Here is a 20,554-nt window from a genome sequence, read left to right on the forward strand (position 1 = left end):
GCAATTTGTAAATATGTACCTGCAATTTACTGTGAAAGAAAAAAAAAATAAATTGGATTATCAGTCTGTTAATATATTCTTTCCCCAAATGGGAGAAAATTTCCCCAAGGAAAACATCGAATTTTCAAAATAACGGCTTTGTAGGAGGGAAATTGGTAATTTTAATAAAAATCTAAACGAAGCCTATTGGCTCTAAATCATATCTAAAGGTGATAATAGAAAATAGTCCGATTGTTCTTATCTAAAACATCTGCCTTCTGTTTACAGCATTTTTAATCTTTTATTGGTTGGGACCCTTTTTTTTAGTTTGGGGGTCGCTAGAATTAGCAGAAAAACGAAATTCTTCAAAGAAACTCGTAACTAACGAAGATGTAATCTGAAGATAGCCATTTGAAATTAATTTTCCACGTAATAGAAATGAGACTCTGTAATGTATATGCTTATTTCTTAGATGCTTATGTGTATGCTTATTAATTAAGGATGGAGGTTGAGTGTTACTGTAGCCTCCTCCACTCTGGTGAGATTAACTGATAAAGGAGTGTAAGTGTCTGCTCACAAAGTTTACTCGCTTCCAGTATTTCATAGCTGAAAATTTAGATTTTTCGAAAACTTTTCTCAAATATTTCTATTAGAAAGTTGAAAAATTGTATTTAGATGTGACTTATATTCAGAAGAAGTTTAATGTTTAACAATTTTTTAGTGACCACTGCATTTTATTTTTGGCTTCTACGTCACAAATGCGAAATGTTTTTGGCTTTTTCAATTACTCCACCGCCTAGAAACACTCTTCTAACGTTCTAAAAACTGTACTGTAACGTTAGATAATGAAAGAAATTATTTTTCTTTCAAAGAAAACAGCGTTAAAAAGCATGTTCTACATGTGTAGTATAAAGCAGTTCCCTGTAAAACGAATGAAATAAAGTTCTCAGAGTTTATTTTCTTCATTCATATCTCTTCTTAACATGTACCGAAAGAATAGAAGTTATCAAAGTAAATATTTAAAACAGGTTTTTTTTCTCCCTTTTTTTGCCAGAATTTGGGCAATTGATTTTATTAATAATTTGCGGTATTGTCGAAAATGACAATGACTAACCAATCACTTCTCTAAACCTTTTTTTTAAAAATTCATTATTCGCTAAAAACAATTTCATAATGAACTTAATAACTTTAGATCAGCAATAGTTAATTAATTATTAGGAAGTTCAGGTACTGAATTCATCTACGTATAAGTTGGCAATAAAATTAGAAGAAGAGCTTCAGCAATTGTTATATAGCTTGCTAGTCAGCAAACAACTGGGAAACCCTAAAATTTATATAACAGTTTATGAAGTTTGCAAACTGATTCTGGCTAAAATGAAACATTGTTACAATTCTGAAGTATTATATTATATACATGTTCGCATTTAATATATAGACAATAGACCACAGCCTATTGTTAATAAGAACTCATAGTTGATCATCAGTTTGTAGATTCCAGATTTTCATTTTAATTTATCTTACCCTGTTATTACATATTTATGTTCCAGTTATTAGAATGAAATTTGACCTTTTTAGAAGAATATAATAAATATTAGGCATAGAAATAGATTTTCTTCTTCGAAGATCTGCATGAGTCTAAAATGAAGATATTTGCAAAACAATGTTTTCTGAACATATAATAGTTGATATGAAGGCAGCTAAGATAGGTAGTCATCATCGAAGAGGATGAAGAGGGATAGATTACGGAAAAGTAAATGGAATGGATATTCACGGATCTCAATGAAGAGGAATATCCAGAATAATGGGGGATTGATTTGGAAAGGTGGAAGAAGGATTGTCTTGGATAGAAGCAAGTAGATATAGATATTGGATATTGGAAATTGTCTAAACATTGAAATCGACAAAAAAAATCTGTTTATGATAAGTCATGCCTTTCGAAAGAAGAAAAGATTTCAAACATCAATTTTTCTGGAATTATATTTCATATAAAAGCGATATGGATTTGGCATGAGGTAGCGTATGGTGAATATGTTTTGAGGGTGATTAAACATTGATGCTGAGATTTCTCCGAATATTCTTTAAAAAATAACTTCTTAAATTAAATTTAAAAAATAGCATTTAATATTTTAAAGTCGATTAGGTACTGTTTATCTGGTTTTCTAAGGGCCAACATATAAACATTTAAAGTCCATTTCACTACCTTCTACCGATGCAGGTACCGATGCAATAATCTGAGAGAGCGATCATGCCAACATAATCTTGTGCTCAAGGACAGACTGTGACAGAAAGAAAAGGAACGATCTGCTATTTGGTTGCGATGCTGCTAGTTCGCGATACTTAACCTTTGGCATTTTAGAGACCTGAGAAGATAATACAAAAAAAAGACTGGTGGGAAATCCTATACTTTTTTAAAAAAAATAATTTTTTTGCCACAAAAGAGTTCAGAAAATAAGCACGTTTTGACTGCATCACCTAGGGAAATGTGCTCTAATCGATGATTATGTGTTGATTAACACGTATAAGCTGAAAGTTTAAGATCATTCTCATCTTTGATTGCAGTAAAATTGTTACAATGAATGAAGATTAACATGACTTCTTTCTTTGCCGTTTCCGCAGTAAACCTATTCAAGTTATTATTTTTTTAAGCAACGTTATTTTTAAGTGTAGGAATAATCTGTTTTAGGCAGAGTATTTCTCAAACAATGTGTTATAGTACAATTTATCTGTTCACAACAGCGCACTAAAGAGCTTTAGGAGTAGTGGTTGGCTGGTTGGTTGCTATGTACGCGCCACACTTATTTAATCTTCTTGACGTAAGGAGATATCCCGTCTCCCTTAACCCATACTGTGTCAGCTGATGTGATTAATTTACTGTTTTAGCTTCTGCTGTTTTCCTTCTATTCACAGTTGCCCCTAGAATTCAGAGGAAAAGGAAGCCGTCAAGACTACACGCGCAGCCTTCTTCAGATCTTATAAACATTAGTCAACTCGTTAAACTTACATCTAATTATCAGCTTATTAAAAGCCTTACGAAAAGTGGTGGAACTTTTAAACCCAGTATAAATTCTGCGTACGTTTAAATTAACAATAAAGTGTTCATCTTGAAAACATTTAAAAGTAAGTGATGTTAGGTAAATAGATTTTGCGCTGCTCCTGTAGCAACATGATGGTCATGAGGTTTTAAATTAATTAACGCTTTACGGCCATCAGCTCTAATTCAAGAGGCAGCTTTCAGTTGATAACAGTAATGAGAACTCTTTAAAATTTATTTGTCGCCAACTTAGTTGATTTTTTGTTAACGTGATATCACTTTAATTAATAAATTGTATTTGCATACTTGTTGTAAAGATGGTTTCGAGTTAACAATTGCATTGTGCAGCGAAGTTGACGAATAATAATTTATCTCATTCCATCCTTCTATATTATAGTATTTTTTTGTAGTAATTGTTACCGGCTACTTTAAATATATCATCCTGCCATCACATTTTTGCCATTTTCCATAAACAATTTTATCTAAACTATAAAATGGGGCTAAGTTATTATTCCTGGCGGAAGCTGAGCTACCATATAAATACTGAATTTACATGTTTCTTCTCTTATTGAAGTAAGAGGAAGTACTGCATACCAAGAATATCATTAAGCTGAGAATGTCTGCAGAATCGGTATTGACTGATTACCTACTTGATCTTAATTTACGAAGTAAGAGAAACTGTTGTTTTCGTGCAGATTTTCACAAATACATATACTTTTAAGTTGTACTGTGGGTTGATCCCCTGTAACATTCCTGAATAATGTTTTACTAACTTAATAATGTTGGTAAGAGTATTCACAAAAACTACGTTTTTTGTGTGTGCTTATGTTGTAAAACTCCTGCGGCACAAAAGCTTTATAAATTTTTTTATAAGAAATAATTAATGTCAGTACTAATTTTGAACTAATAATGTCTAATTTTAATCAAATTTTGAAAGTTATATTTGTTTCCAATAGTCTAGTGTAAAATTTTGTTAATATTTTATCAGCTTTTCAATAAGCAAGGTCTTCTTTAATGTAAAACGCATATCTGGTATGAAAAAAGTGGAAAAGCTGTTTAAATAGTCAACTGTTGTCTCTCAATTCAGCAGTTTGTTGTATGGTTTTCCATTATACCCCGTCAGTTCGTGTCGAGGATGTGCCGATGATTTTATAGGTATGTTTTACACCACCGAGATTGTTATATGTGTGTTTGTAGTGAATTGATTTATAAAGCTTTCCACTCTAATAACTGAATGAAATATGAAAGCACTGAATGTATCGTCATTGACGGCTTGTCGAAACAATGGAGAGGTTGAACAACAAAAATAAAATAAAAATGAGTTCAAGTACTCCATATTCCATTATTAGAATACGATAAATAAGTTTGGAAAAAGGGGAGCATTTTTATATTATTGATTTTTTCGAATTACATAATTTTTTTATAATTTTCAAAATTTAATCATTATTTTTAACCTCCACTAATTCTTCCTTCCTCATAAGTGAAAGAAATGAATAGAAAAAAAAAATCAGCTATTGATTTTTAACCGTAAATATATGTTTGCTTCTCTGAAATCAAAGTGAGATTTTACAATTTGGTCTAAGCCTGTCTGTCTGAGGACAGCCAGCATGACACCACAGACCTTGTAATGAAGTTATGGTCAAATACAATCAAACAGAAGTGCCACTTTAATAAATAGTCTTCTTTAAACTTTGTAAAATGATTGTAATGTGTGATTAATTGAGATCAATAACCTTAATTTGAAACTTTTTCAGAAATACAAAAAAAAATAGCGAGTGATTGGTTGGTTACGTTTCTCTTCCATGTGCCAATTTGTTTTTTTTTTTTTCTGGATAAATTGATTGAGGAAAGTTCTGGGAGAAAAGATGCAGTGAGCCTCCTGATGAGCCAGTTTTGTTACATAATTGTGTGTAATATCTTTTGTAACAATCATCAGCAACAACGATGTCATCTTCTTGCCTGGCCTGGACAATGCATGATCGCCTATGCTCCGTTCTTATCTGTCTCTTAGCTGTACGAGTAAATCGTGAATACTTTTAAAAAAATCATAAAAACAAAATAACTAACAATCATACACAGTAGTGAAACCGCTTTAATTTTATTGGAATAATTATATCAAATAATTGTGTAGAACTTTTCTCTATTATAAAACACTTAAATGAATTAGTTTGATAAGATAAAATGGTGTAAAGGGGTAGTACTTTCCGACGATATTGTGCTTTTCATGAGCGAATACATCCAATGCACATAAGTGAGTTGATTTAATGAAAACATTGTTCTGTTCTTCTGTACAAATGGTAAAATTAAAACTTATTTCTTAAAGTAATTTACTTCCTATTTAAACACTTTGGTCCCAGACTTGTACATATTATTTTATTTTCTAATCCTTTGTATGATTTACTAGAATGGTAGTTAAATTCAAATAAAATTCTTTTTGAATTCATGTACTTACTCATTTCTCCAAATCACAGATATAAGAAAAAATAAAATAAAAAACAAGTTAAATAACAAATAACTTATTACACCATTTATAAAAAAATATTATAAAAAATAAAACAATTTGAAATAAATAGTATTTATAGTAAATTTAAAATATTACCTTAAATAGTCCAAGATTTCTAACTGTACAGGACAATATTGCTTCCCTGCCTAAAGGGACTGTTACATTTGCTATAGGCTCACCAAAATGGGGAATCCAGTCTTCTTCTGTTACATCTGAAATTTACAAATGATCGTTAAATTTAATTTTTCATTTCACAGAAGCAGTAGTAAATGAATGAGGCTACTAGTAACTAAAACTGTCGAAGAAAGCTTGGTAAAGATACTTCCAATCAAAAGCACCGAATTACTAGATCTCACCGCTGAAAACCACCTTGGAATGTTGGTATATTTTTCTTGTAGACCTCTTATGATATAAGATTGGTTAAAGTGCTAAAGCTGAGATCAGACTCTTCAATGGTTTTTTTATTATTTCATTTTATTGCTCTCTTAATAAATTATCCGTACTATTCTTGTGAAATTTTTACATCACTATGATAGAATACAGTGCAACAGTGAGTGGAGAATAGTTTTACATTTAACACCCTGTGGTTAAATATTATTTATATATAGGGCAGTTTTTATGCATTTATAAGGCTAAAAACATACTTTCAATCTGTAACTGTAAACACGTTATATGTATCCTTTTTATACAAATAGTTTTTTACTCTTTGCCATTTGTTAACGTATGGTATTTGGTCCGTAGAGTTACATATCTGTTCGAGCTTTTCTAATAATTTTCAATCATGATTTCTCTTTTTAGAATCGTTGAAACTTAATGCTAAATGTAATGTTGCAAACAAACGTTTATTCACAACTTATTCGCCTCAGCTTGTCTCAGACTGATTTTTTAAGAGTCTCAGCATAATCTGTTAATAGATTCAACATTATGAACTGAATTTAATAAATTTGCTGGGAACTGAATATGAAGGAACTGACCCAGTTCAAATAGCTAGCCATTTTTCTTAAAAACTAATTACTCATTTAAATTATCACTTATAATCGATTTTTCCAGGAAATTGCAGTTCTGGGGGGAGCTACAGTTTTAAGCTTTCCTCTGAAGTGCATTGAAGTATTAATTATTATGAAAATAATTATAATTTACTGCTTCTAAGCTATGTACATCTTTTAACAGGAATTTTGATTACAAAATTGTTTAACTAAAGAGTTTATGAAATAAATGACAATCTTACTTTCACTTATAAGAGAAGGTGCGGTGTTCGGCAGATTTTCTATTTCACACCTTAAATATTCTTTTTGAGATGTTCTGAGTCAGAAAAAGAGGTTTTTACAATTTGCTTTATAGTAATATGTCGGTCAATGGCACACTACCAAGCACGTAGCAGAGGGCCGTCGCTTGTCTCTCGTTTCCTTATTTTACAAATTCATGAAACAGCTGTTTTGGAGATAAATTCTGTATTTTAGGGGAATTTTCTTCTCAACTTTTAAATTAATTTCTTTAAAATAGATAGTGTGACCATAGAAATCATCTTTAGTATAGAAAAACTTATTTTAGCGGTATCCTGAGGAGGAATCTTGAGAGTTAAAGTTTCCTTTAAACCGCGGTTACAAGTTTTACCCACTAGAGCTGAGCAGACTGTTATGAAAACAGATCAAAATTCTTTTTTAACATAGTTGTTATGGTTAAAATTTTAAACTTTAACTAGACTTTTGCTTTCAATTTTAGTACATAACTTTATTATAATTAGATTCACTGAAAGTAATTAATTGCCTACCAACCACATAAAATGTGTGTCAAGTTTGATGGTGTAGTCATTTAAAAAAAAAAAAAAACAAAAACTATAAGCTAAATTTGAGCCAATTTTGTTAAAATTGTACGAATGAGAGCTGGTTTATCAATTGTCAAATAAATTTCCTCAAACTGTTTGACTCGTTTGGAATGATTCCAACTGATATTACAGTTTCAACCACAGCTGAAGCGTGATAACCTTGATTGAAAATACTAAAATTGCTTATAATTCTACTATTTCTATCTTCGTCTTTCTCTCTGATTACTATTAGAGGAAAAAAATAGGGAGAACACAATACTTACTCTTGAGTGTAGTAAATGAAATTAGCACTTTTAGTGGGTTGTACTTAACAAGAGAACAAATTTAATTTCGATTGTGCACTCTTCCAAGGAAAAATTTATTGGGAATCCTAATTATCTGCCTTTTGGCAAAGATTCTAATTTATAAAATATATATTGAACTGACTGTTGCGAGACAAATTGTATAGCAAGTATTGATTTATGTGGCATTTAGTACCAACGTCTGTCAGGATTCTTAATTAGTTGTAGTGAAATTTACTTCCTAAATTGATGATTCAATCTCTGAAGCTCTATAAGATTGCGAAATAGTGCTGAATTATAGAAAAATACGCACCCAAAACGAATAACTTATTCTTGCATCATATTTCGATTTTTTTTTTTTAAATTGATGGGTGACTTATAACTTCAAAATTTTCTCTCTAGGGTGCGGAATGCTACAGACAATGTTGAGTCTATATAAAGCTCAACTGTAATCCCTACCATTGTTATTTAATTGCTGGGTACATCCATGAAAAATCTTTTTTAATAACATTATTTATACTATGCAAAACATTAATTGTATAAAGATTTCAATAAGAAAAAATTGACAGCCTCTCGTTTTGAACTTTTTTAACTTAAAAATTCGCGAAAATGAATGTTTAATTTTGTGAGGAATATTGTTCAAGTACATTAGGAAAATAATCTTTTTGGTTAGTATGCTTAGTATGGTTTATTAATTCATGAATTCAAATAAGTTAAGGATAAGTAGAATATTGGTTACCTCTGTATTGTTGTATTAGTGTATTAAACATAATAATAATAATAATAATGTCCTGTATGTGAACGGCGAATGAATCCCAGTACCCATCTACATCTCTTGCGGACTGGATATGTCCTGGATATTTGATCTGGGTCGCTATAGAACGTTTACTATATAAGGTAAGGAGCTTGAGGTTTTGTGGAGGAAAAACGGTCCCTGTAGAAGATAGTTTTTCAATGGTATAATCTGAGCCTTGGATACGGAGAGAGAAGGAAAACTTCCTTACAGATAAGAAGTATTGAATCTGATGTACCGCAGGGTGGGAGGAGAAAAATCGGCGCTGAAAGATGAGGCGTAGAAAAAATCTCCAAAGAAAGAATTTCAAGACCGCCAGCTAGAACAGAAAAGTTTATCCGTATTTAATACTTTATCGATGAAATGAAATTAAAAAAAAAAAGCGGGAGTGAACACACGATCTTTCTTTAGCTCCGTTTAAGTTCTTACTTCTTTTGGAACTTGAAAAATATAGTATTGCACGTCATATCCACTCAAAAACCTCTAGAACTCTAGGCAGAGCAAGCGTTAAGAAGAATCGGTCTCACCATATCCTTGTACAAACGAAGCTTGTTATACCAGAATAGTTCTCTGGCTTACGGAAGATAAAATATTGAATAGCTAATTTCTCATTGGTATTTCTCTCTCTATTAGGGCAAAAAATGGTTGGGAACTACTCTTAGGTACTCAACTAAATGAGATCAAAGCATCACATTATCCTTTCACATTGATGCAAACATGACTGTGCCTGTAACTTACAGTCTAACACTTTTCCTTTTAATCGAGACGGTATTAATGTCCTTATAACTGCACTCTCCAACTGGTTTATTAGGTAAAAAAGGTTATTTTATGTTAACTAACCGTGCTAGCTTTTGCTTCAAGTTGGAGCAAAGAAGATAAATTTAGGCACCATCTTTGGTGGCGGTAGAATAACAGTAAATATATATCGTACATATTAATTAAAAGTAATATTTCATATTTGGTTAGACTATTATACAGTTATTATTATTGTATTCTTTTGTATTATTGTACCCAAACTCCTTTGTATGGGGCAAGGCCCCAGTTGCAAATAAATAATTAAAAGTAATATTCAAACAGGACATAATTTATCAATGTGCTCCATAAATTTCAAATCAAATGCGGATTGTTCTCTCAAATGAATATTATGAATATAGATAATGAAAAAGTTCCTTATTTTCAAAACTTGGTGGGAACACATCCTTGATTTTCTTAAGTTACAGTTCTTATTGACAAATACTAGTGTTGAACTTGAACTCAACGCATTAAATTTCTATCTAAACGCTATTGAGCCTGCAACCAAAGTCCACATGCACTTGCAGATAAGTTAATGTTATTAATAGCACTTAGCAGCATTCTTTCAACTTCTGAGATTTGTTTTCAAGTTACATCTATTACCCCAAAACCCCCTACTTTTTTTACATACAAAAGTAATTGTATATCATTCAGTTAAAGACTGCGTGCAAAGTTAATGAAAATTTTTGCAGTGTTTTCTAGAAAATTACAAACAATGCACTTATTAATTGGCGTCGCCAGCTTCCAAGGTAGGAAGGCAGCTTTTAAAATAGACACAATGCCTGCAATGTTTTGTTCATTATGTTTATTTTTGTAAAAAGAGCGTGAGCGAAATGCCGATGCAAGCACTATCTCTACCAATTCTTGTGTACTGCATGCAGCTCCTTTCTTATTATCTTTTGTAAGTCCGAGATATTTTCCCTAGTTAAATTGAACGACATCCTCTATTAGGTAATGTTGATTAAGTTTTAAACACTTAAGTAGTTGTTTACTGAATAAATTTCAATGACAATTGACAAAATATGAAGTTAATCAAATAATACATTTGGCCTGTTCCATGTTCACTTTCTCTTATCCCAAATCAGACTGATTTTCGATTTTTTTTTTTTTACTGAAAATTCACGTTTTGAGGTTCACTGCCTATGAAAAAATGGTTTTTATTCGAGATAAGTGCCCTTAGCCGTAGGAACTAGACCATAAGTGGTCCCTTATCTCCGTTGAAAAATAGTGTTTACTAAATTGGTCCGTTATGTTTGAAAATCGCTGATTGTTCGAATTTGATATTACAATACTTTTATAATCCCTCAAATACCACTTTACTAATTACAAAACTCGTTTTTGTTTAACAGCATTAATCACGTATATCAAGATAATTTTCTCTCGTTACAATTAATTTGAAGAGAGAAGCAGAAGGCGCACCTCCTGGATTCGCTACCACTAAGGTAATTACTTCCCTCTTATTTCTTACAAAAATTAATAAATATTATTTATATTTGATTTGTTTGATACTATTATTAATAATAATGCATGATATCCAGTTAATTTTTTACGTAAGAGCTAATTAAAATTTAATTTAATGATTTCTGTGGCATGCAAAGTGAAATACAAATTCTACAACTAATAAAACATATTTCATATAACTTGAAAGAATTATTAATTTAGTTCTTATATACTTGGCTATATTTGCTCAAAAGTAATAATGTGGCAAACTAATATATCTGTTCGTTGAGGGGACAAATAAATATGAGAGTAAGTTGGATGGCTTTGCTCAAAAGAAATGGATATCATTCTGGCTAAGAGAACGCCTCGTATTCTCTCATCTATGCATTGCCACTGAAATATGTATTAACAGAAGCCTGTCAAACTGACGATCCGGAGGTCGCTTGCAGACTACAATTTTTGCTCTTCAACCCTTGACATTATTAAGGTAGAAAAGCTCTTTCTCATGTGAAACTCTCACACGTCATCCTCTTACTGCATTATCAAAACCCTGTAGCAAGCAGAGTAGCAGAGGTAACTTGCAGAGTGATTGATTGTTGATTCGATGGAGGCGAAATTTTCAACGAACATCTTGGTTAATTTTACAATCAAAAATTTAATATAGTAAAAAAGCTGAGAAACGTAAAAAAATTACTTAATGCAAACAACTTAAAAGTAGGTACTTATCACAAAAAAGTAATTAAAGAATCTTGTTTATCAAATTTAGTTTTCAGTAAGGGGGGAGAGCACGTGGTAACAAGAAAAAAAAACCTCGTTTGTAGCAGGTGATGTGCAGGATATCTACATCATCATCATCATCATCATCATCAAGCAAAAAAGCTCGCGGTGCAAGCTTATGGGAACTAGTTGAGACATTAAATCAGATATTCGAAGAGGTTGCGCAATCACTTATGTGAAATTGTCCTTAACTAAGATTTCGGGTATGATTTTTTAATGTTATAAAAATGTAAATACGGGAATTTAAAACTAAAAAAGAAACGAGTTTACTGGTTTTATTAGTTTGTTTACTGTAAAGGAATAATGATTTTTCCCTTTAATTAACAAATTGATTTCTTCATTTGTAACTTAGGCTTTACACGTTTTCGTTGACATTTCGGAGAAGAAATCTAGCAATGATAATATTAACGATGTTTATTTGGCATTATCATTGTTTGAAGTGATGTCTGTAATAATGTTGTGATTCTCATGTTCAAATTAAATACCATCCTTCTATTTAATATATTTCAGTATAAATACATATTTGCAAGTGTAATGAGGATATTAAATCAAATGCAGCCAGTTTAATACATTTCATCAGTAATTAATATTCATTTGGGAGTGGAGAATAATAACATGAGGGAAATGTGTAGGTATTATTGGTTCTTGTGTGTATATGGATATTCTGTTTAATTTAGCTTTAATTTGATTTTAAACAAAATATAATTTGATCTTACTTTAAATATGCTGAATTGTATTCGATTTTTTGTGAGTAGTTCTTAAAAATTAAAATGTTAATAGTTAATAGTAATCTAAGCTTTATAGTAATCTACTGGGAACTCTCCCGTTTATGTTAGGTCCGTCCAGAATTTTTCTCACTGCTGACCTCAAAGTGCTAAAGATCTCGTAACATAATAGCCAGACTGGATAAAAAGGTCGTAATTCTCATCCTGACATCTGCACACTCTTGGTTGGTGAATTCTATCCTGCGCGGATGCTTCCCACAGACTCATAATCTGGTACCTTGCTAGTTTGAAGATCTTTTCCATTATGGTTTTTTTCACGTTTGACTTCTGGATTATTTTCTTGAGTTAGTCGTACGTAGTCATACAAAATACGAAACACAGTGCTCTTAGTTAAATCTAGCATTGATGAATGATTGAATGAATGAATGAATTGACCAATGAATGGAGTAGCTACCCCGTTCCAATTAACTTTATCGATTTTTAAAAATTAGCCCCCGTTAGATCAGAAACTGTTTCTTGAAAGCTATTTTTAGTAACTTTCTGCTTTTAGCATAACCAAGTAAACATTGGAACAAATTTGAAGAGAGTTTATCTCTCCTTCTTAGTCAAAAATCTTCCATCCTCTAGTCCGGGCCGTTTTATTTATCTTGGTGTCTATTTTCATTTTAATTTGAAGAAACTTTTTACATTAGACTCGTCTAATCTAAAAGGAAATATTGTTCTCAGTGTGCCGTTTTACTATTCTTAATGTTAGGAGAAAAAATGATCTATTTAGATTCTTTCTCAAGGATCTTTTTTTCTATGCTTTACCTAACTTACGCGGGTTGTTAAGCAGATGTTCAAATAAAGAATTGGGAGGAAAGAAATCTGAAAATGGGATTTTGGTAAGGCTTGGAAGAAGGGAAACTCATGACCCGTACGAAAGGATAACGCACCAGAAAATTCTTATTAATATTTATATAAATATACTTCTATAGAATATAATTAATACTTTTCTTCTCCATCTTACTGAATTCTTAATTACTTCTTACTGAATAATATTAGATGGCTAAAATTGTAATAAAATAAAAAATGTTTTAAATATCGAAATGTTTGTACATGCACCAGTGTTTTTAAAGTTAAACCATTCCATTCCTCTAAAGTAAAAAAAACTCTCTCTTGCTAATTAAATTTTCCATTTTACATGTATGATAATTACGTCAACTTTATCCTAAAATTATTTTGTTTTTTTTTAATTGTAATTTGATTTGTATTTTTCAGATAAATATAGTCACATTTGAAATGAGAACATTTATAAAAGTGGTTATATTTGGAGTTTAAATGATGATTGCCTCCTGTTAATTTAGTTATCTCAAAAAATATGATACCTCAAAATCTTTCATAAATAGTTCCATTATGTATTCGAACATTTGGTATATTTTATCCATATGCAAGGTATTTAATTTTCTTTGCAAAACTTAATGAGAAATTGATTTTTAAATCTTTTCTGAGAATTTTTCCAGTGAAAACTGTAAAATTTATAAAACATTTTATTTTAAAATGACTGTTTCTAACTAGACTCAATCCTGCGTTTCGCTCCTATCTTTGAATCATTAAGTGATGTTTAAATAAAAATTCTGAATGTAAAATTAGAAGATACAAAATTGATTAAAAGTCATTAGGAAGACATTTAAGAATCACGAAGTTTCCCGTATGGATCTGACTAGAAATTGCAAAATGTTTTACGAAATCGGTCCTCTATTCGATACTTCACAACAAATTGGAGTCACTGTGGATGTAGTAAATAGAAAATATCTATAGAAAGTTGTAAAAAATTGAATTAATTCATTGAGAATGGTTTTATTAATGTGATAAATATTCTCTGTTTGCTTGTAAATAAGGTTGGGATTCATTAATTGCGAATTTTGTATCACGCAGGTAGGATGTGGAGGACTAATTTGAACTGGATACTCTGATTTGTTATCACTTATGCTAGAAGGTAATAATTAGATAAATAAAATTATGTATATCACAGTTAGAGTAGATTAGATTTGTATGAAACCACATGCAACACTTCTTTAAAGGTCTGTTGTGACTATCTGTAGATTATATATTTTTATATAGATTGTCGGCTACCGTGATGGTGAGAGCGATATGTATAATAAGTTGTCAGTGAGTGTCGTGTATGTGATTTTGCCTATGGATTCGCTAAATCCTAATAATTGCTATCTCTGCAGATTGGCAGTAGTTGTAAGCAGCTTGAGTACCGAGGTGTAGCTGTGCTTTATGAAGAGAGGCCACTGGGTTAATCATATCCTCAGGCTGAGGTACACGAAGGGACACCATATTCCTCCATGGAACATTCATAGGTTAGTTATTAAATGAATATGTACATAGGTAATTTTAAGTGTTATAAACTGTTTAAAGTGGAATACATATACGAAGTACGTAATACTATTATAACTACAAAGTCTTTATCGAATAAATAATAATAAAAATACTGATAAAAAAAAAATTTCCATGAAGACATCAGTCGTTACCCTACGACCGTCGGTGTAATCGATGTTAAACAAGTATCTAAACAAAACTTCATAATTAATTTCTTGTAGTTAATACAAGGTAAAGGAATGGAACGCATTTCCCTCATGCCGCTACCAAAGAGGTTTATTGAACAGTTTCCAAGATAATCTACCAGGTGAATCCTCTCCTTCCTAGATGGCCCTAGATCTTTCTCTCCAAAAAATGCAAATGTATTGTTACAATCATTTTTTAAATAATTTAATGAGAACAATATTCTGCTTTAAAAATATTTTTACATACAAATGCAATTTAACATATAAATGGGTTGTTTAATAATTTACTACACCTTACTATTAACGAACATAAGCTTTCGTCATTCAGTCGCCCTACTAATATACTGAAATATTTCAACTGAAAACTCAGCCGCATTTTCACTACAGTTGTTCTAGAAAGGACCAACCCAGTATAGTACTCGTACTCTTCTTGTTGAATCTATTATCTTTCGGGCACAACAAACATCTTGCGAGATGGGAAGAAATGTTATTCTAAGAGAGTATTTATTTTAATGAAGTATAATGTCTTGTTTTAAAGTAGTCTCAGGAAGTTTCTTATTCATCCTTATTTTATTTATTTATTTTGCCTTATTAGACTACTTTTGGTTCCACAAACCAACCTTCTATTGGTTACTTTTCACTTGATAATTTTGATGGCTTTACGTCCAGCTTCTTTGAGGTGCTGTTGACCGAGGCAAATAACAAAAATACTAGAAAACATAATTATTAAAAAAAAAAAAAAAAATCAACATCAAAAGTGTTTTAATCACATCTAGTACCGTAATATCTCATAGGTATAAGAACCTTAAGAGAACCATAATCAAGATAGGCGACGATTTGTCTTGAAAACTTCAAGAGGAAGTAATCTGCAGCATGCTAGTCTGAGTAAGAACAGGATTCGTATGCTAACAGGTTTACTCAAGAACATTGTTGGAGGCGTTTCTAAAAAGTCCGAAAGAGTGAAGCTACTAAGTTGGTGAATTTCCGTTTTGGTCACTATTATTGCGAATATGATTGTAAATAATATTGAAGAAAGTCAGATTGATGATTCATCAGCAGTTTGATTAATAATTTAGATGAATGGAAACTACTGAATGTTTTTGATGCATTTGTAAATATTAGTTTTTATTGACAATTAGTTTAATCCTGTTGGGCCTTATTTAGAATATAAAGAGAACAATCTTTGTATTTAATGTTAAAACATATCATTAATTTTTATTGTCATAATAGGAAATTATCGCCAATAAATTTTATTTTTTCTTACCTCTAATAAAAAGTTTAATTTATTTTATTTTGCAATTGATATTATTTTAATTGAGGTTTTCCAATTAAATTGGTGGTACGTTTCTAATTAATTTTAACAGAAAGGAAGGTGCTATTTATCGTAGTAAATTCTCGTTAAAATCCTGCCAAGGTATTTGCTTTTATCATGGCATTTCCAGTTGAGAGAAATCTATTACAGTCCACTGATTAGTTTAAAACTAAAATACATTGAATTAAAGAATTGATTTATTTTAAATATTTGTATTGTATTCTTTTTTAATACTAATATTAATATATTTTATATTAATAGCTCATAATAACGCTTTGACCTCCAAAAAATAATTAAAACTTATACTAAAGAGATAATTTAAGAAAAACATTTTTTTTTTCATTACTTGATAATTAATTAAATGTTCTCTCGAATTTTTTAAATAAAATTTAAATTTGTAAATTTATTATACTTGTATTATTTCAATACGAATAAGAGAAATAACTTTCTTAAAGAAGTTTTCTTTTGTGTACAAGATGGAAAGTAGGGTTAATAAAGGGCTTTTTATTTTAAGTTTTAGTTCGTTCTCACTTTCAGCCCATTCTCAAATTCTTTCTCAATTATTAATACTTTTTTCTTTTTTCACTTAAACCATTTTTCTGTACGCCCAATCGTGTTCTCGTGAAGCATTTCTCTTATACAAACAAGTTACGGTAAACGTTTCAAACTTTTATGCCAAAGGAAATTTAGAAGGGTTTGGTTAAAGTCAAGAAAACTTTAAAATATAAAATATTCTTTTGAAAATGTACTTCTTAAATAATTTTTTCTAAAAAGACTATTTCAAATAACAAATTTCGTATTTCGTATATCTCTCACAGTATTAGCAAAATCGCCAGAAGTCAGAGATCGATAAGTAACACCAAGTGTAAGTAATCAAAATCTACAAAATTCTATCTGAAGTTATTCAGCAGTGTAGTAAGAAGTACAGAGTAGGGCCGTATTACAACTCATTCAATAGCTAGCGGTTGTTAGATGTGACGTCTAAGCTGAAATCAGTAGCTAGATCATCCTTGTACCTTTCAGCATTGTATACTTCCAATTCAGAGTTTATGCATCCTAGAAAATGTAGCGTTATGAAGTTCAATTGGTGAATGAACTTTTCAAAAAATTCATAATCTCCCAGTCTCCTAGTTTACAAGTTGTTAACTTTTTAGTTTCTTTTTTTAGAATCTAGACAAACTGAACGCGCAAGAGTTTTTATCACTCACAAATTCAAATTTGTAATTTTAATTTTCAGCTTAAAAATTAGGATGAATAAATGATAATTTTATGCTAAAATATTTTTCAGTTCTAAAGGGCAACGCTTTAAATCCTTGCAAACTATTTAAAATAAAATAGGACGGCTGGCCGGCACACTGCATGGAGTGAGAGATTGACAAGCTGACTGACACATTTCATAATTCAACTCCAGTCGCCATTTAGTAGGAGGCGCGTACATTAAAGGGAAGCTGGATTTTAAGGCCGATTTAATCACAATAAAAACTGGGTAATGTGTGTTATGATTTGTAAAGCTATAAACATGATGTGTACTATCTCCTAGTTTATGCCCGCTCCATACCATGATTTTAATCTCGCCATTTGTTACTTTATTTTTATTATTATTGCTTGTTTTTTAATAGATAGATAACTTACGGTTAGAACCTAATTTCTGCTTAATTTCACTTTTGCTTGTTATTAATCTTTACTTTTTCGTTTTGTCTATCTACCAGGTGGATTATTGTTCCATAATAAGTTTTGGTGTTTTTTTTTTTTTTTCACATTCAAAAACTGAAAATATTGAATACTTGACCATCCGAGTATAATCAGGGAACAGTATCTAAAGCGAAAGATCTAATAGGATATAATTATTATATTGTGCTGAGATTTCGTGTACTGTGAGTATTTTCTTGACTAACTACCAATTTCGACCTTTAGTGCGAAAAACTACGATAGATTGTTCTGAAAAATATGTTGATCAACCAAAACTGGTTTTGTTCCAGTCAGACACTCACTTCCATCAGATAAACAAGAATTTAAGAACTATTTGGTGGATTTGTTCTTTAATATCTTTTTTCTTTTATCTTTTATTGTAATTTACCACTGCAACAATTGTTGCAACTAGTAAATATGGTATAAGAAAAAAGAAATAGAAGAGATCATGGGTGGAGAAGGCACCCAGTGGTGCCACTCCAGTAACGTGCTTTGCTCTCACGATAAGAGAAGATCACGAGGCCATCTTCTCTTCAATCTCCTTAGAGGATTACCTGGTAATGTGGAGGAAGATAGGTGTTCTATGAGAGGGTTAGGATGAGCTGCTGTAGTGGAATGAAATTTGAAGAAACGAGTGTTAGCAAGAGATCTGTAATGAAAGGGATTTTGAGGTCATTATGGATAGTGAGGTTAGATACATAGAACGGAGCGTTAAGAAGTTTTCGAAGTATTTTTGACTGTAATGCCTGGAGGCGTAGTGAGTTGGAACGCTTAGTCGATCCCCATACTTCGATGCCGTATGACCAAATGGGTCGCAGTAACAGTAGATATAAGAGTCTTTTGTTAGGTAGGTTAAGTTTCGAACGTTTGTTTGGTTAGTTTCTTGTCTTTTCAGTCTAGTATGGGTATTCCATGGCAACCGTTTGTCTAGGTGCAGCCCAAGGTAGCGTACTTTGTCCACAGTTGGTATAGGAATTTGGTTCAAGATGATAAGAGTTAGGATTTTCCGTCTGAGAGTACATACTATAAACTTTGATTTCGTAACGTTGGTTTTGATTCTCCATTTGAAAAGCCAGTTCTGTAAGTGGTTGATGTGTGTTTGTAGGGTTCGTGTAGCGATAAGAGGATCGGAATGAGGAGATAAGATAGCAGTATCGTCAGCAAAGGTAAAAAGAATAGTATTTGGATGTTGAGGTATGTCTGCTGTGTACAAGGAGTAAAGAAGAGGAACACCAGCTCGAGCTAGGCGGATATCAGAGTCTGCTGCTCCACAGTTGACTCTGAAATATCGGTCTTTTAGGTAAGATTTGAGGATGAGGTAGTAAGTATGAGGAAGAATCTCCTCTATCTAAGACGTATTTCCTCTAAAATGTTTTAATTTCATTCATGTCGAGAATAAGTGAAGCTTCTGTATGCAAAGAAATTAACATTTAACAATTTGGTATGTGTGTGAATAGTTTGTTGTGGATGCATGATTTCTCATTAACCAATCGTAGATTTGGATTTGCGATGAGAGAATATTGAAATCTGTGTCACAAAGTTTGGAAAAGCAAGTTAACTTCTACATCTGTATACACAAATTCACTCTCTCTATCTTTCTTTCAGACCCACATATGTGTAAGGAGGATACCAGCAGTGGACCGAAGTAACTCTACATTCAACACGGAACGGAGCGCCCGCTTTCACTGAATACGTTCCTCGCACTAAACTCTGGAGTACACTCTGGAGCTGGTAATGTTGGTCGACTCGTAGCGATGTGTGAATGTATATAAGCTCGTAAGTGCACGTTGGTGTAATTTCTTTTACAGCCTTTTTTCATTCCACTTTCCACTCCTGTAACCTTTTCTGAAGGTAACGGTGAAGTTCTCACCCTTTCTATGCATTACTTTCCCAGAGTATATTTTTTCGTCACCTTTAACTCTCTACCTATACTACGTTCTTGGAAAGTGCTCCTTACTTAGTACAATACACAAGAAGTACAAACTTACCTTCTAGACCTTTTTAATTACTTTTGTATGTTGGAAGTCCAACTTTCCCAATCTTTCATTTTCTTTCCTTTTCCTAATACAACAATTGAAAATTAATCACAATTTTTTGATTCTTTTTTTTTCTAATTGAAAAAAACAAATGGATACCAATTTAAGTTTTTGAGAAAATATTTGTTTCTATTATTGTACTGCTTAGAGAAAATTTCGCGATCGTGTTGAGTTTCGAATCGTTAATACCAGATAAGCTTTGAACAAAATCAACCAACCAGAACTGCCAGCCAGATTTTCTAATCAGATTTTCAGTTATTTGAGATTTCATCGTAAACGGTTCCATTTTTCTAAAACCTTTGTATGCTCAAACTCACACCTGCAGATCTATAAGTTTTATTTTAAACAGAAATAAGCATCTTAAGGAAGTTTTCAGGGGAAGAAATGGGTGAAGCTTTCCACGCAAAGGTGCGGCCTCATCACTTATGTAACAGTAATTATAATCGGATATTTAAGGAATATTAAAAATTTGAAAATAGGATTAAGTGAAAGTGTCACTTTATTGGATCAATTTTTTCTTTTTTAATCGATTTTGTGAAGTGAATGGTATCAATAAAAATTTTATTATATAAATTTGTAAGAAAAAGACAAGTGAGTTATATAAAAACATCTAATATTTTTTACGTTCATATTGTAGCTTCATTTTTATGAATTTATATTTCATTTTCATTAAATGGCCAATTAGTTTTAATTGCTTCAGTAATAGATGCGATTGGATTACCTATATGAATCCATAAACTGTCCTTAACACGAAAAATCTGATACAGGAGAGCCACAGGTGGAATTCCACTCATGCCAAATTAGCCCAGTCAAATTAGA

General features: G+C 31.4%; 1 protein-coding gene and 1 long non-coding RNA gene across 18 annotated transcripts in view; one reads left to right on the plus strand and one right to left on the minus strand.

Moving 5' to 3' along the window:
- LOC141448466 (lachesin-like) overlaps positions 1-20,554 on the minus strand; it is a 187,170-nt gene that overhangs the window by 73,793 nt on the left and 92,823 nt on the right. For all 3 annotated transcript variants that reach the window (XM_074116842.1, XM_074116841.1, XM_074116840.1), the window contains exon 3: positions 5,610-5,725. In XM_074116842.1, coding sequence (XP_073972943.1) covers positions 5,610-5,725 — 116 coding nt within the window. The remainder of the gene's footprint in view (positions 1-5,609; positions 5,726-20,554) is intronic.
- The window catches only part of LOC141448467 (uncharacterized), a 56,354-nt gene that overhangs the window by 28,072 nt on the left and 7,728 nt on the right, over positions 1-20,554 (plus strand). For 10 of the 15 annotated variants that reach the window (XR_012455056.1, XR_012455064.1, XR_012455059.1 and 7 more), the window contains 8 exons: positions 5,771-5,894; positions 10,554-10,646; positions 13,407-13,580; positions 14,064-14,124; positions 14,363-14,494; positions 17,299-17,496; positions 18,805-18,999; positions 19,305-19,475. This is a non-coding gene — a long non-coding RNA (uncharacterized lncRNA). The remainder of the gene's footprint in view (positions 1-5,770; positions 5,895-10,553; positions 10,647-13,406; positions 13,581-14,063; positions 14,125-14,362; positions 14,495-17,298; positions 17,497-18,804; positions 19,000-19,304; positions 19,476-20,554) is intronic. The other 5 variants (XR_012455055.1, XR_012455060.1, XR_012455061.1 and 2 more) reach the window with 5 other exon arrangements.

Source organism: Rhodnius prolixus, unplaced genomic scaffold (genome assembly GCF_049639745.1).
Source record: "Rhodnius prolixus isolate KJV_2025 unplaced genomic scaffold, Rpr scaffold_37, whole genome shotgun sequence".
Classification (NCBI taxonomy): Eukaryota; Metazoa; Arthropoda; class Insecta; order Hemiptera; family Reduviidae; genus Rhodnius; species Rhodnius prolixus.